This window comes from Sciurus vulgaris, assembly GCF_902686455.1.
Source record: "Sciurus vulgaris genome assembly, chromosome: 5".
Lineage (NCBI taxonomy): Eukaryota > Metazoa > Chordata > Mammalia > Rodentia > Sciuridae > Sciurus > Sciurus vulgaris.
Window position 1 is genome coordinate 36,245,674 of NC_136465.1, and position 16,157 is coordinate 36,261,830.

Here is a 16,157-nt window from a genome sequence, read left to right on the forward strand (position 1 = left end):
TACAGGCATGTGCCACTGTACCCAGCTGCTATTTACTTTCAAGTGGCTGAATAAAAAAATCATATCTATAGACAGAAAATAAAAGTAATGTTCCTGCCAGATGCAGATGTGCTGAGTCCAACTACTCAGCAGGTTAAGGCAGGAGGATCCCTTGAGTTCAGGAGTTGAGGACAACCTGTTCAACATAATGAGACCCGTATTCCCAAAAGAAGAGTTTTAGAAAGGTCTGGGATGTTCATCAGAGGTAGAGAGTTTGTTTAATCATGCTCAAGGCCCTGGGTTCTATCCTAGTCCCCCCTGCCCCAAAAAGGCAATGTGGCAAAATGCTAATATCTTAATATCTCCTGGTGAACCTTCAACATATGCTTTTTTTTTTTTTTTTTTTGTTATTCTATTAACTTTCTGTAGTTTTCACATCTTTTTTTTTGTCTGGCCTTTTTTTTTTTTTTTTTCCAAAAAGTTTTAGGCCAGGTGTGGTAGCACACACCTGTAATCCCAGCAGCTCAAGAGACTGAGGCAGGAGGATTGTGAGTTCAAAGCCAGCCTCAGCAACTTAGTGAGGTCCTAAGTAACTCATCCAGACCCCTTGTCTCTAAATAAGACATAAAAAGGGCTGATGATGTGGCTCACTGGTTAAGTGCCCCTGGGTTCAATGCCTGGTACGAAAAAAAAAGTGTTAGTCTTACTCTCTTGAATGTCTCAATAAATAAGTGATTCAGATTTTTTATTTTTAACATATCAGAATATTATCACTCCAACAAAATCACAAATCTTTAAAGTTGTAAAAACGGCACAATGTATAGGAATACCCAAACACTGAATCAGTATTACAATCTAGCAGGAATCTTGCTCTTATCTACCCTTTAGACTCCAGAGTGCTGTTCATAATACTCAACAAATATTGAATGGATGAGTAAGGAATTTGTTTTATTTTGGGATATGATGGTTTAGGCAACTCCTAGAAGAGAGGATTTAGATGTTTTATGTAGGAATCTGTGAGATGAGTTGAAAGGCAAGACTTATGGAAATTGGTTTGCACCGTGCCTCTCAGGGGAGCCCTACTCACCATCCCTGCTACTACCTTAGGATGACAGTGGAACAGTATTTAGGTTGTTCTTCTTTATTTGTTTGTTTTAATTATTTTTAGTTGTAGATGGATGCAATGCCTTTATTTATTTATTTTTATGCAGTGCTAAGGATCTAACCAGTGCCTCACATGAGCTAGGCAAGTGCTCTTTCACTGAGCTACAACTTCAGCCTTTTAGGTTGTTTTTAAACGGAGCTTGTCACTAACCAGATAGATCATTCGTTGTGAAGGATCATTGTTGTGTGGAATTTGCTATGTTTTTAAAAGTTCTGGTACCTGATAGCAACTTGAAGGATATAGCTTTGTTTTCCAGAATTATTATAATAGAGTCTTATTTGCATCTATGCCCCCAAATTTGTAAGTAACTAAACATGGGAACTCTTGGAGGTTTTGAAGGAATAACTTGTAGTGCAGCATCTGCATTTACATACTATGTAAAATTCTATAAGTAAAATTTTCATCAGTTTATTAAAGCATATTTCCCAGGTGTTTAGGCGTTGGGTAGTGATCACACTTCTAGATAATACTGTACACCTGGCACAGTGGCACACACTTGTAAATTCCACTAACTGGGGAGGCTGAGGCAGTTCCAGACCAGCCTTAGCAACTTAGAGAGGCCTTAAGCAACTTAGTGAGACTTTGTTTCAAAATAAAAAATAATAAAGACTGAGGATGTGGCTCAGTGGTTAAGTGTTCCTGGGTTAAATCCCCAGTACCGAAATAAAACAAAATACGAACAACAACAACAAAACCAAATCTGTTTGGTGTTGCTTATTATTGAATTGGAAAGATTGTTTTTGCCTAAGGTTAGTATAATTATTAACGGGAGGGGAAGTGTTTATGGTAATAGAGGATTTGGGTTTAGTCCAGCACTGGGACTAACAGATCACATGCCTATTTTCTTACAGGTTGTTTAGACACTAAAATTTAGAAATTGTAGACTAGGGTAATCTATTCACAACAATTAGAGATAGCACTTATTTTAATCAGTTTGGTTGCAGAAGAACTCTTTCCTCCTGTCTCCCAAAAGTCACGAACTAGTTTGCTTCAGAAAAAAGGAATGTTCTTTTTATTTAGAAGTTCTGGTTTATATAAGCACCAATTCTCCTTTAAAAAACTACGGATGTTAAAATATTGAAAACCAGTTCATCTTGTCCTACACAGAGTCAATTCACCAGCAGAACAATAAGGGCTATAACAATAATTCATTCAAAGATGGTTTCCACGCTAGCCAATAATTCTTACACACATCACTGAAAACGGAGACCATAAAGAAATAAACAAAATTGTATCACATTACTGAAGAGATACGGGCCAAAAATAGGATTATAGATGGGTTACTTAATTCTATTCTACTTGCATTAACATTTCCTTTCTAAAATTCAGTTCTGAAGACTCAGTCCTCTATCAACTTCCGGTGATGACATCTAACATGTATTTTGCTGTCCTGACTTGTTGTTTGAGTTTTAGTCCTGACCTTTGACTTTTTGCTGGGTATCTCTAATTTCTGAAATCAAACTCTATATCAGATCCCCCTTTGGACTTCCTCATTTTTTTCCAGTTCTTTGAATCTCTTTCCACAGCCTAAAATCTTTTGGACTCATCCCAGATTCCTGCTTCTAGTCTATTCATTGCTCCCTTCTTAATCTAATCAGTTGCAAATTCTTGCCAGATCATTCCTTTTCATCCTCATTGCTTTATTTCTAATCCTTGCCCTTATCTATCTCATACCTATACTATCACTACAACCTCCTTAACCAGACGGCTCCAGCCAGTCTTGTGTTCCTTCGTGCCAGAATCATCTTTGAACTTTGTGTGTCCTTTTCTTTCCATAAGCATGCCCTGCCGGGCCTGTTCCCTTGGGATCATGTCTGTGTTCACCTCTACCCCATCCCTTTTCCTTACTGATCATTTACTTCATGTAAACTTCTTTGTATGGGACCTCCCTGATAGTTTCCATCCTCTATAAAAATTCCCTCCTTTACTGTGCTATTCCTTTGACACAAAGTAAGTGTATAGGATATAAATGTCACCTTTACATTTTATGGTTGGTTTGACCTCCAGAATCAGATTGTAACTTCACTAAAGTTAACTAGTAAGTGTCTACTTGCACCTTGCTTTTTTCACTTAATATATCCTGGACATCTTTCCTTATGAGCACACACATATTTAACTCTTTTAAAAATGCTTGCTGAGCATGGGTAATTTATAATGCATTTAATCAGCCCCTTACTAATGGCCACAAGTGATTTTTCCAGTTTTGCTATTATTAAACATGCTGCAATGAGCATCCTTAGAAAAAACTGAGGGATTTTAATATCCACAGGTAAAATCATTTCACTGGGATTGCTGGATTAAAGGTATGCATATTTTAAACTTGGGTATAATAAGATGATCTTTTAAAATACTATTCACTTTCTAATCCTATTTTTTATATGGCTAATTTTCTTTTTTGAAAAATATTTTTAGTTGTCAATGGACCTTTATTTTATTTATATGTGGTGCTGAGGTTTGAATCCTCACACATGCGAGGCAAGTGCTCTTCCACTGAGCCACAACCCCAGTCCCTATATCGCTAATTTTCTGACCACTTAGGATTAGGACATCGACTGTGGGAGTTTTGTTTATAGCACCTTATCCCCACAGACCATTACACTGGTGAAACTGTAAAGGTAGGAGAAAAGAAAAATTTGAGGGTCAGAGACTAGATTCATCACTGACCAGTACTTGATAATCTGACACCCTAAACAGAACATTGTGTAGTATTTCTTTGCCAAGGATCATGGGGAGCCCAAATCAAATCTAAATGGGAATAATTTGCATGTTTATTTTTACAGATATGAATACAGATGAAATTTCATTATCCTAACCATTAGGAATTCTCTAAGGGGATGCTCCTGCATAGATTAGGTGAAATCAGAACAACAGAGTTCAAAAGAGAGCAAAACAAAAATGGTTATAAGCAGCAGCTCTCCTTTCTGTCTTTAACTGCTTTTGTATGATCAAATGTTTCCTGCACCCATCAGTGGGAGAAGTGAGCTTGTCTCTTCATTGCTTTAGAGTTTTGTCTACTTAGCATTTCTTTTTTGAAGTCTGAAGATTTATGGAACAATAAAAGCCATTTAATGTTGTGGGCTCTTTTGGATTCTTCATGGGTTTTAGAAATTGGGTAATAATATTTAGCTGAAAGCTTACCAAATTCGAAACTATGCTGAAAACTACTGTACAAGTAGTTCATCCCAGTGAAACGAGTTAAGTTATGGCAACTGCAAAGTGTGTTACACGGAATGTGTTGTTCTAAAATGTGGGATGTTAATATTTTAGCATAATAAATGTTTTTAAATTGTTGGGGGAGTGGGGGGAGGAAAGCCAGGAAGCAAGGTTTAAATAACAATGGCTTGGTTTGGTTGTGGATTAATGTTGTTAGTATACCACACGGCAAATTTCGTCCTGGCAAGTGGACCGATTTAAAGCAATCCAAAACAAAACACATCCACTCAGTAGTGTGAGAGATTAATTTTAGACAGGCCTGTTTTTTTCTCAGCATTCAAAAGTCCAACCTTAAGACTAACCACCAGGCTGTCTCATTTCACTGACTAGGACCTTGAGAGATCATTTCGTGATTAATGGAGCGGGGCAGAATACAGGTTATGAGGTGGGGGGTTTCTCTATACAAAGCGCAAAGCCTAGCTTCCAGAGGCCTTGGTGTAAGGAAGACCTAGAAAGAAAAAGCGCCAACGTGAGCAAATTCATCTTCGGTGCTACCTTTACCACTTCCTGCTCAAAATCTGGTTGCTCCTTCCCAGGTCCCCCAAGCTTTTCAGAGCCTAGACTGCTCCAGGTGCACAAGAGACCTCCTTTTCCCCTTCGAGGACCCCCGCCCAAGAAGTCAAGCCCAGTTCCTTCTGTGAATCTTGTTCCAAGACCGAGCCTCCGCCTTTACTGTCCATCCTCCTCCTGCACCTTCCAGACTGATCCAAAATCCCTACTGCCTGGGCATCCCGACCCTCTTCTTCTCCGGGCTGGTGCTAGCCAAATAGCGCGGCTCCAGCACCGCACAATAGTGCATTTTCAATTCGCCTGACCCCTCGCGGGTCTAAGAATCCGGGAAAAGAGTCAAACCCTATAATAGCCCCTGCCCAGTTCTGAGTCCTGCACAGGTGGGAAGTCATTACACATTAGCAGGCAAGATAAAGCGAATTTCCACCAAGAGGTGAATGATTGCGTTCCGCGGCCTGCCTTCCTCGGGACTCGGTGTTTCAAAAGAATTTGCTTGGAAACCCGGAAGAATATGAATGGAGAGCCGTGATATAGACCAGAAAGGAAAGGAACTTTTGGTCTGGGGACACGGTGCTCAGTGTCCAGGCCCAGCAGTCCTGCTGCTCCCGGCGTTGTCTTATCCGGAGTCCGACGTCCGGCCCTTCCTCAGTGCAGACCAGCACGTAGTAGCTGCTGAATAAATAAATGCATGTGAGAGAAGATCTGTCCCATCCCGGATGGACCCACGGCCAGGCGCCTTGGGCTCCCTCCAGCGCGATCGCCCACTCCTTCTTGGCCTTGTCGCAGCTTGGGGTGGGGAACTTCCCGGGGCCGATGGCTGGACGGAAGGGACTGGATATCGAACGCGGCCAAGTCCCACTGCCCTAAATCCAGCAGGGCAAGCCAGAGGCAAAGGGCCTCCGGTGGCCCACGGGAGGGCTGCCCTGACGCGGCCGGAGGGGCGCTGGTGACTCCCTGCCCCAGCCCACGGGCGGCGGCGTCAGCCGGGGGTGGCCGGGTCACCTCTCAGGGTCAGGCCGGAGTTTCCCCGCCGGCCACTGGGGCGGGTGTGTCGCGGCTCTTTCGGACTTCGGGACCCGCCTTCGCTTTCCGCAGCGAGGCCCGCGGTCTCCGCTGAGGTCACCGAGAGCCAGGCGCCCTGCAGAGGCCCGGGGGGCGACACCGCCCCGGAATAGTCACGGACTCGCTTCTAGCGCTTTCGGGGCTTTTCACACTTCCCCAGTCCCCGGGGTTCCGAAGGGCTGGGGCGGCGGCGCAAGGGAGCCTTTGTGCCCCGGTTGTTTGTTGGGACTTCTTCGGAGGACAGCCTCCCCCACTCCTTTCCTCTAGAAAGTCTTGTGGTTTCCCTAGAAGACCGAAAGAGGTCGAGAAGTTCGCGGAGACTTCTCTTTGGCGATTTTTCCCATCCCGAAACTCTAAAAACCCAAAGGGTTTGGCCATAGGGCGAGACTTGGGGTCCAGGGGAGGGAGCGAGCAGTGAATTCCTTTCGCTCTCATCCCTTCCACCTGGTCCCTGGGCTCCCCTCCCCCGCCCCGGGCTCAGGCCGGGCGTCCAGCCGGGTGCAGCGGCCCGCGGGAGCTGCAGGGTTAAGCCCAGGAATGTGGCGGCGAGGAATGTGCATGCAGATGAGCCGAGCGCGGGGAGGGGCGGGGGGCGGGCGCATGCTAATAGCATGCAAATGAGGAGGCCCGTCGCCGCCGGGGCCGCTGCTCGGCGGAGCTTCCCGGATCCGAGCCCAGACGGCGTCGGCTTGGGCAGCCTGGGCGCCGCGACCCTCGGCGGCCACAGGGGGACTGGGAGGAGGAGGAGGAAGAGGCGGAGGCTGCGGCGGCGGCGAGGAGGAGGAGGGTTCGCTCGCCTGCTCCGACGCAGACATGGTGGACTGATCCCCAGCGGGGCCGAGAGCAGGGTTTCCTGAGGCGTCCCCCGCGAGTGGCCTCGCCGCGCAGCGCGCCCCGCAGCCCCTCGCCGGCGCCCGCGTCGGGTGCTGCGGCCGGGCCGGGCAGTCGTGTTCCCGCTGCGTCCTGCGCCGGGTCCCTATGGAGGCGCCGCTCGCCGGCGAGGCCGCCGACCATGCCTAGGAGGGCCGGGAGCGGGCAGCTGCCGCTACCCCGGGGCTGGGAGGAGGCCAGGGACTACGACGGCAAGGTCTTCTACATTGACCACAACACCAGGAGGACCAGCTGGATCGACCCCCGGGACAGGTGGGCGACCGGGCCGCGGGTGGGCGCGGGGACCCGCCTCGGAAGTGCGGCGGCGGCTGTTGTCTGGGAGACCTGGCCGGGCGGCTGCGCCCGCGGCGCTGGGGGCGTGGGGCGTCGCCGGGCCCCGGTGCCCCGCGGGGTCCCGGGAAGGCGCGGAACTGTCCGCCTAGGCGGGGCTGCGTCAGCCGGCGAGGCGCCCTGCAGGGGACTGTAGAGTGCCCCTTCCTGGGCCTCTTTGCCCACTGCCTTCCCGACGCCCCTCCAGGACCTTTAGACAATCCCAAGGGAAGGGCGGGATTGGTGCCCGGGGCTGGCACTCCTAGTCCAGTTAACGGACCCAGAGGGGCCACCTGAAGGCTGTTCGGAGTTCGCCTCCCCCTAAAGTTGGCCAAATGAAGGCTGGAGTGCACCTTGGGCTTTTGCGAGATAGGGATGGGCCCGGGCCTCCAGGAGGCCATAATGCAAGGTGAGGAACCAGCCATTCAGGCCACCTGTGGCATCTTTCTGGCCGAACTTGGCGCCCAAGACTTATCTGCAGATTTTTTCCCTCCCGGGTCGCCCCAAGTCAGGCCCGAGAGCCTGAGTATGGAAAAGGAAGAGGGGTCCGGTTCCTGGCTGGGCCCTGGTTAGTGGGTGTAACTGGCCTTGCCGCTCGGATTTTAGAAACTCTTGTTTTGGAGTTTTACTTCCCAGTGTTGGTCCTCACCTGAAGACTTAGATTCTGTTTCGAAGAAGTGGTGGGAAGAACATTAGAACTGAACCTTGGGTATTGGGGACCCCGACTTCAGCTTAGCCTGATTTTGTTTAGTTCTTGGTACACATGTTTTATTCTTGCTGGGAGGTGAACAGCATAACATAATCATCATCTAAGAAATTTATCATCTAAGAAGTTTAGCTGAGTGTTTACATATGTTGCTCTATCCTGTCTTTCTTATTATCCTTAAGAGGAAAATTTCTCAGAATTAGATTTATTATAACAATAAAAGGAGACATTTCTAATTGTAAAATTGTAAACTGTCCATTAAGGAGGTATTCCTAATTGTTAATTTAAGTAATAGATTAGGAATAACTCCTTCATCTGAAGTTCTGTCATTTCTGAAAATTCTTCCCAACTTGGTACAGATTATGGATTCAGGGGTTTATAACCGTTTTTAGGTGCTAGTCCTATTAAACAGTCCCCTTTTTATTAGTTTGAAGCTGAAATAGTTTTCTACTTTATATTCTCAGTTACTTTTGTCCTAAGACTATTGGTTTTGAAAAGCAATTAAGAAGCAAGTATAAGAAAGTCATAAATAACATTATAAATTTATGGAACAATCCATTTTAAATTATCCATGAAGGTATCAGTTTAAGTTTCCCTCCTGAAATGAGAAAAGGCACCTGTGCCCAGGTCCCATCTTGTCACAGCTTGCCTGCCTGTTGTTGGTCTGATGAAAGTTGTGATAAGTATCACACCTTCACAGTCTCTCCAGATGTATTAGTTGTTGTCATAAACTTCACACTTCAAGTCAGTTGACTTATGTTATTGCACTTTGAAGCTACTTAACAGATAGTAAATGTCAGTGTTGATGGTGTGCACCCAACAGTGGCTTTTAAGGCACCTGTATAAATATTTGACTTTTTACAGTTATGTGGTAATTCTTTTGGATACTTGGAGTTTCAGATTATTGAAATTGCAATAAATTCTTGAACTATTCAGGCATTCTGTTTTGTCTTATGCTTCAGTATACATGCTTTATTGTATAATCTCATTTGTTTACAAAAAGGATTATAAGAATATGTCATGTATGGGTAAAACAAATAGAAAGTAAATGAAATTATATGACTTGGCTTATGCATATCACTACTCTTCCACAAGTAAAGCATGTCCTTTATTTTAACTATTAACTATTAGTATTTATTATGAGCCCTGTGCTCAGAAAACTGGGTAACCATTTCATTTAGTGGGGAAAAATAGATTTGATTGGGATGGTATGCTGTTATTCTGGTTTTCCTTTAAGCTGTTGGATCTTTAAGTATTTGGGGATATAAATTTGAATAAAGGTAACTTTCTGAATCTCAGTATGAGAGTTTTAAAAGATTGAGAGATCAGTCACCATAACATACTTAGTATAAATTTGATTGTTTTCTTTTAGGACACTTTTAGTAAGTCATCTTAAATAGTGTAAGAGTGGGCTGGAGAGCATATTTGGAGTAACTATTAACTCTTGTCAATTTCGTTACACACTTGGCAAACATATGGAAAGAGAGATGTTACCCAGGCCAATTGGAGTGTATGGATTCTTCTGCAGGATCAAATTACAAATCCTGAAAGAAGAATGACTTGATGCACTATGGGTCTGCAGTGCTTTTGAACTTTTAAAGCTATTTAATTAAAATGGTTGCAATGGTTTACCCAGTCATTTTTGCTTTTATTCTGTTAAGAAAAACAATTTTGTGTTTTTGATAGTTTATCAGAACTTATATGGTATTCCTGGTTTTATAGGTGATTCATACTGATTTAGTGGAAGGAGTCTGGGGATTTTTAGAGAATATAACTTTTTTTTGTTTTTGGTGGTGCCGGGGATTGAACCCTTGTGCATAGGAGGCAAGAACTCTACCACCTGAGCTATATCCCCAGCCCACCTAACTTCTTTTAACAAGTAGTGATGCTAGAATATTGAAGCATTATTTAAAAATACTTTTAAGACTTTTGAAGGTAGATGACATAATGCAAACTTTGCTGGGATGTGGTTGGGACTTTTATTGCTCTACCACTTCCCACTTATTAGCTGAGTAAATTTAGATGAATTTTTGAATTCTTCTAAACTTACATTTTTCAGCTCTAAAATGAGAATACTACTCCCTCATAGGGATGTTTAATAGGCATGTTTAATTAGGACCCAGCCAATTAGTAGTAGCTATGTTGACATTTAAATTTAGGAATTAACTGGTAGTTTAGATAACCCCTGAAAATAGTAGATATGTGCATATTTACTCAGTGTTTCTTGTGAGCTAACCACTGTGCTAAGCTCTTTAACTGTGATCTCATTTTATTCTGTTAGTCCTACCAGGTAGGTGCTCTGTTCTTATCTCCTAGTTATAGAGGAAGAAGTGGAGTCACAGAAAGGTGCTTTTGCTGTTAAATATGGAGCCAGGATCTGAAGCCATTCAGTCCAGCTCTAGAGCCTGCATCCTTAACTCTTCCTCTAGGCTGCCTGACACCTGGGCATGCTTGGGGGTTCTTGGGTAGAGTTCATGGAGGGTAGAATCTCTTTGCTCAGTGATGATTTTAAAAAGCGGGTTGACCAGTCTTGTCCAGGGAAGATCTCATCTCTGATTCTTTGGCTCCCTAGTAGGCCCACTCCCTAAGAGTGTTATTTTGCAGGCTTATTCCCTCAGTCACCTCATACTTTGCTTACCCTTTGACCATACCAGTTGGCATTTATGGTGGGTGGTAGATCATGACCCAAGGAGCTGGTACTTTTAAAAATACTATATATTCAATATAGGAGAAAAATGTGGAATGAATTCATTGCCTCTTCAAGGAGTAGGGGGCTCAGGGATAGCAGGAGTGGTTTTAGGAACTTTCAGTAGTATTTTGTTCATTTCTATCCTTGGATTGAATGTTACCCAGAGATAAAAATAACTGTGTATGGTTGAACTTAAAAGATTTACCACCATGTGAAGTGGCTTTATGTTAAAATCTGGTAGTCTCTAATCTGTGACTTATGGCTAGGATCAGATGTTGAACACCTGTACCTTCTAATTGAAAAAAGAAAGGGAAAAAAAAAAAAAAGAATCTTTGAGGGGTGGGGACAGTAAAAGTAAGGCAGAAATGGGGAATGCCAGCTAAGTGGGTCATTGATGTCAGAGTTGACTTTTGGCTCCCTGCACCCGGTTTGTATGTGGCACATGATTAGGATCTGAGGAACTCTATTTTCTTTATTTCAAAGTCGAAGTAAGTAATTTTGATCAACTTGCTGCTAATGTATAAACTCTTCAAGAGTCCTAATTGCTTATTATTGTTTCTGTATCCTTTGTATGTGTTACATATTAAACAATTGTTGGTTAGATCAGTTAATGGAGAGTTTGTTAAATTAATTAAAGAGTGCTGAATTACTTTCTTATTTCCAGTTTCTTATTGGACTTTCAAAAAAGTATCCGTGTCTACCAGTGGCAAGAGACAATCACTTATATAGTTGGTTTAAAAATAATGAAATAATGAGAGAACAGAGCTGTTCCTTTTTGATCAATTTATATACAGATTATTTATGAGAGCAGAGGAAATAAAATTGGCTCTGATAGTCTTCACAATTGCCATGGTCATACATTGAAGGAAACTGTTCCTTTCTAGCAGGCTCAGAATCTGGGTACTAGGTGGTTATTTTGAATTGTTTGAGTGATTATGGTTTTTGAAGTGTGGAGAGGTTGTTAAGAGAATTAAAAAAAAAAATCACTCTAGGAAGTGCTAACTTAAACTAAACTATGCTGTCTTCCAAAAATTCCCCAAGAAATATTTCTTGTCTTCAACACAGTTAGCTATTGTGCGCTTGTTGAAGTGAGCAGTAGTTGCTTAGTATATTTGAATGACTAAGATTTCTTCAGTGACTTTAATAGTCCATAGTTTGCAGTTTAATTTTGTTGTAAGACTCAGGACAATAATTGGTTTTTCAAGAAAGACTGTTATTTATAAATGTGTTATTTGTTTTGAGCTGCAAATTACTAAGTTGTCAGCTATAGTCAGCCATTGTGATATGTGGCCTACAAACAAACCGGTATTTAAATTTAATGAGAGGAAGCCCTGGTGCACTAGGAAAAGTGTGGAAGCTGCCTGCAGGCCCTGCACTGCCTTATAAATGGCACTTGCTTACTTGTTTTGAGTAAATTTCTGTAAGAAAATGAGGCTCTATGGAGAGACAAGACCACCTTCATTTTGCTGATGTGGGAGTTGTTGAAGTAGTAGGACACAGTGTTTGCCTCAGTGTGCTGTAAACTCCTTGAGATAGGGCCTGAGTATACTGGTCTTTTTTTTTTTTTTTATTTAATATTTTTAGTTGTAGATGGACACAATACCTTTATTTTCTTTATTTAGTTTTGGTTTTTTTTTCTTCTTTTTTTTAATGTGGTTGTAGGGATTGAACCCGCCTCACGCGTGCATGCTAGGCTAGGCAAGGGATCTACCATTGAGCCACAACCCCAGCCCAGTATGCTGGTCTTATGAACTTGATTGAAATGAGTTGAACTGGCCTCTTCTTAGAATTTTTGGCTAATTTCTTCATGTATTTCTGAAATTCCTGTTATTGGGGAAAATTATCACAGAAGTATGTGGGATAGGGAAGAGATTTTAGGCATAGTGTGTTTATAAGTTTTGGGCTAAAAATGATTTATCAAGATACAGCTTCAGAATGTTTTCAGCATCTTTAATGTTTTTTTCGTTATTTTTTGAGATTAAAAAAATAAAATTCCCAATTTTAACCATTTAAGTGTACAATTCAATGGTTTTTAGTATATTCACAATGTTGTACAACCATAAATTCTGTGTAATTCCTGAATATTTTTCATCACCGCCTCTTCTCCCCCAATAAGCCCCATACTTAAAAAGAACTCACTTCCCATTTCCTCCCATCCCTGAAGCCTTTACAACCACTAATCTGTGTCTGGATTTGCCTGTTTTGGGTGCTTTATATAAATGGAACAGTGCAATATGTGTCTCTTTGTGTGTGTAATGCTTATATACTTAGTAATGTTTTCAGGGTTCCTCCATGCTGTACAGTATGTATTTCATTTTTATGACTTAATAATATTCTATTGTGCCTATCTATTCATTAGTTGGTGGGCATTTGGTGGTGGCCCCCTCCCCCCCTGCTTTTGGGCTGTTGTTGTTGTGGGTAATGCTACTGTGAACATTTCTGTACGGAATTTAACATATGGATATATATGTCTTTGGCTCTCTTTGGTATACTTAGAAGTAGAATTGCTGGGCCATTTTGTTATTTTTGTCTTTTAACTACCAAACTGTTTTCCATAGTGTCTGCATCATTTTATATTCTTACCAACAAGCAATGTTGAGTGTTCCAGCAACTCTCTATCTTAATACTTTTTTTAAAAAAACTGTTCTAATGGGTGTTAGGTAGTTTCTTATTGTGGTTTTGATTTGCATTTCCCTCTTTGAAGTGTTTTGATAGCCTTTATTTGACCCAAGCCTTCCGCCTTTTAAAGCTGTAACCACTCTTCCCACATTTTTGTGTGCCTCCCACTATGACTTGATTAAGAAAAAGCTAAGAGAAATTAGGAAGTCTTTTGGTCTTATGTAGATCTTCCCTTTTCTTTATATCTGACTGCTTTAAATGATTTTAACACTGACACTGTAGATATAAATTAATCAGTTTTTATTGTGGTTACCATCTAGGTACCCTGGAATCTAGGAGATAAAAAGATGGATAACGTTTGGTCCCAGCTCAACTTGCTTACAATCATAATTACTATTTAAAAAGTGAAAGAAAATTCAAGTATCATCTGTGATATTTTCTCTATGTCCCTTTAATTCAGCCTAATGAATATCTTCTTCCTGAACACTCAGGAAAAAGAGTTGTGAGGAAGCACAAAAATACAGTAGCAAAATATACATTAATTTTTGTCTTCATTCCAGATGTAGTGTATTTTATGAGGCATTGTGTATATGAATTACATACATAATGAATCATACTGTGTGGTGTATATATACAGCAGCTTATTCAAAATGATTTGAGCTATTCCTTTTTGATAGCTGTGTTCATCATGAATCAAGCCCATTTTTGTTCATTTTTAAAAACAATTTTTGCAGTACTCCCTGGTCCTTGTTTATGAAGGGATTTTGAACCTGGAACCTTGAACGCAGGTCCTTGCTTATGCTAGACCAGCACTGTATCCTTGAGCTACACCTCCAGCCCTTGTTGTTAAAAAAACCAAAACAAAACAAAACAAAAGTCTGAGAAAAATGTAATACTGTCTTAACAGGCAAGTGATCAAGGCAAACATCAACAGTGATAATTCACGTTGCTATGCCACTGATATGATGTGATGATGATAACATTTTGTCTTTGTGGTTGTAACTCCAGTTTAGTCATGAGAAAAGTTTCCAATAAATCCCAATATAAAGGTATTCTACAAAGTGTCTGACCACTATTCCCCAAAGCTGTCAAGGTTCTCAAAAACTAGGAAAGTCTGAGAAGCTATTAAAGCCAAGAGGAGCCCAGGGAAATGCAATGACTAAATAAGAGTGTGGTAACTTGGAACAGTAAAAGGTAAACACTAAGAAACTCTGAATAAAAAATGCATTTTAGTTAATAATAATATATCAGCATTGGTTCATTAGTTTTAATAAATATACCACACTACTGGAAGGAACAGTGTGGAATTATATGGCATCTTTTTGTACTAACCTCGTATTTTTCCTATGAATCTAAACCTTCTAAAATAGAAAGTTTTTCTTTTTTAGTTAAAAAAATCACAAAACAGTTGGAAGTATTTTTCTTTAGCTAAAAGTGTGAAAGTGTGACCATAGTATATAACTAGAATTTTTTGTTTTTGGTTGTCAAAAACTGGGGTGGGCAAACTATGGCCTAAGGGCTAAATCCTGGCCAGAAGGCCTCATTTTGCATCAGCATCCAACTAGAATAGGTTTTATTTACATCATGAAAGGGTTGTAAACATACAACCAGAAACATATACGCAAGAGACTGAATGTGCAGCCCACAAACCCCAAAATTTTTACTTTTCTGTCCCTTTACTTAAAAAGTTTACTAACCTGATGTAAAGAAGGATGATAAAATCTTTAAAATATTTTATATAAATGTTTAAAAGAAATATTAACCTATCATAAGATGGCATGTTTGTGGATGATCTCTCACCACTCATTTGTTGCATATATAATATGAACTGTAAATACTATGTAGTATAAAAATGAATCAGACATGAATGCTGAGTTTGAAGAATTGCAATGTTTTGTATTACTTTTCTTCCAGTGCGACTTGTTAAATTTTTCCAAACCAGCTTTTTCCTTTCTTTTTGGTGGAGGCCCTCCAGAGGCCTGGGACTTGGGATCCACCAACCTCAACCTCCTGAGTTGCTAAGTTATTGGTGTATGCCACTGTGCTTGTCTAAACCCATTTTTTGAAATAACTAGGGCTTATAGTATCAACTTTGGCCTGTTATTCTTAAAATTGGAGTGAGGTCATGAATATCAGGTGAAAAGTAGCTTCCTGTGGATACTGTATATCTCATATGTTGGCAGGAAACCAAGGGCTATCCTTGGGAACCTGCCTTTGCCATGGCAGGTCCTGGAGTAGAAATTGTTTTTGTGGTATGGAGACAGCTCAGCCAATGTTTAGTCACTCAGTGAAGTTGCCAGATATCAGGCACTATTAGATGATTCTTTAAAACAATTTGTACATAGAGATGTGAGAAAAACAGGGAAAAACTAGTTTTTTAGAGGTACATAGCAGTTTGTCTATAGCTTACGGTAGGAAGTATAAATATTATTGTATTCTGTTTTGATGACTGGAAATATTCCAGTGGCATACTGATATTATTTATAAGACCACAAAATTAGTGATGATGATCAAGCAGAAAAAAATGTCATGTCATATCCTTAACAGTACAGAAGTGATACTTGTCACTGTCAAGGGGGTCCCAATGAGTACTACATTTTTTTTGCTTTGTGAATAATTTCTCCTATATCATTAAGCCTGGTATCAGTAAAGAAATCATGGTTCCAAGAGCCTTATTAGCAGGAAGCTTTTGAAAGCAGAACTGGCTAGAAAACGGGGCATAGGCAAGTAATTCATAGGAAACTGAATTAAAAGGAGCAGTCATAGGCTAGCAAAGGTATGCTTTGGAGACTGAATTTTCACTCTTGGAGTTTATGAAGGGTTATGATAGTTCTAATGGAGAATTTGAACAGAGCTGTACATTAATATACTTTGTTCTCACTGGAGGTGTAGGTAGGAAATTTAATTCTTAAGAAATGTAGACATTTAGATTTTGAAAACAGTGACTTTTAGCTAAGTATTTGTCCCTGAGATTTTTGTAAAAGTGATTGTTAGGATTTGGAAGGCGGAGAGGC

General features: G+C 41.3%; 1 protein-coding gene across 2 annotated transcripts in view; it reads left to right on the forward strand.

The window, feature by feature from the left end:
- The first annotated feature begins 6,568 nt into the window (after positions 1-6,568).
- The window catches only part of WWC2 (WW and C2 domain containing 2), a 215,654-nt gene continuing 206,065 nt past the window's right edge, over positions 6,569-16,157 (forward strand). The window contains exon 1 of one of the 2 annotated variants that reach the window (XM_079141845.1): positions 6,569-7,072. In XM_079141845.1, coding sequence (XP_078997971.1) covers positions 6,942-7,072 — 131 coding nt within the window. In that variant the 5' untranslated portion in view covers positions 6,569-6,941. The remainder of the gene's footprint in view (positions 7,073-16,157) is intronic. The other variant, XM_079141846.1, reaches the window with a different exon arrangement.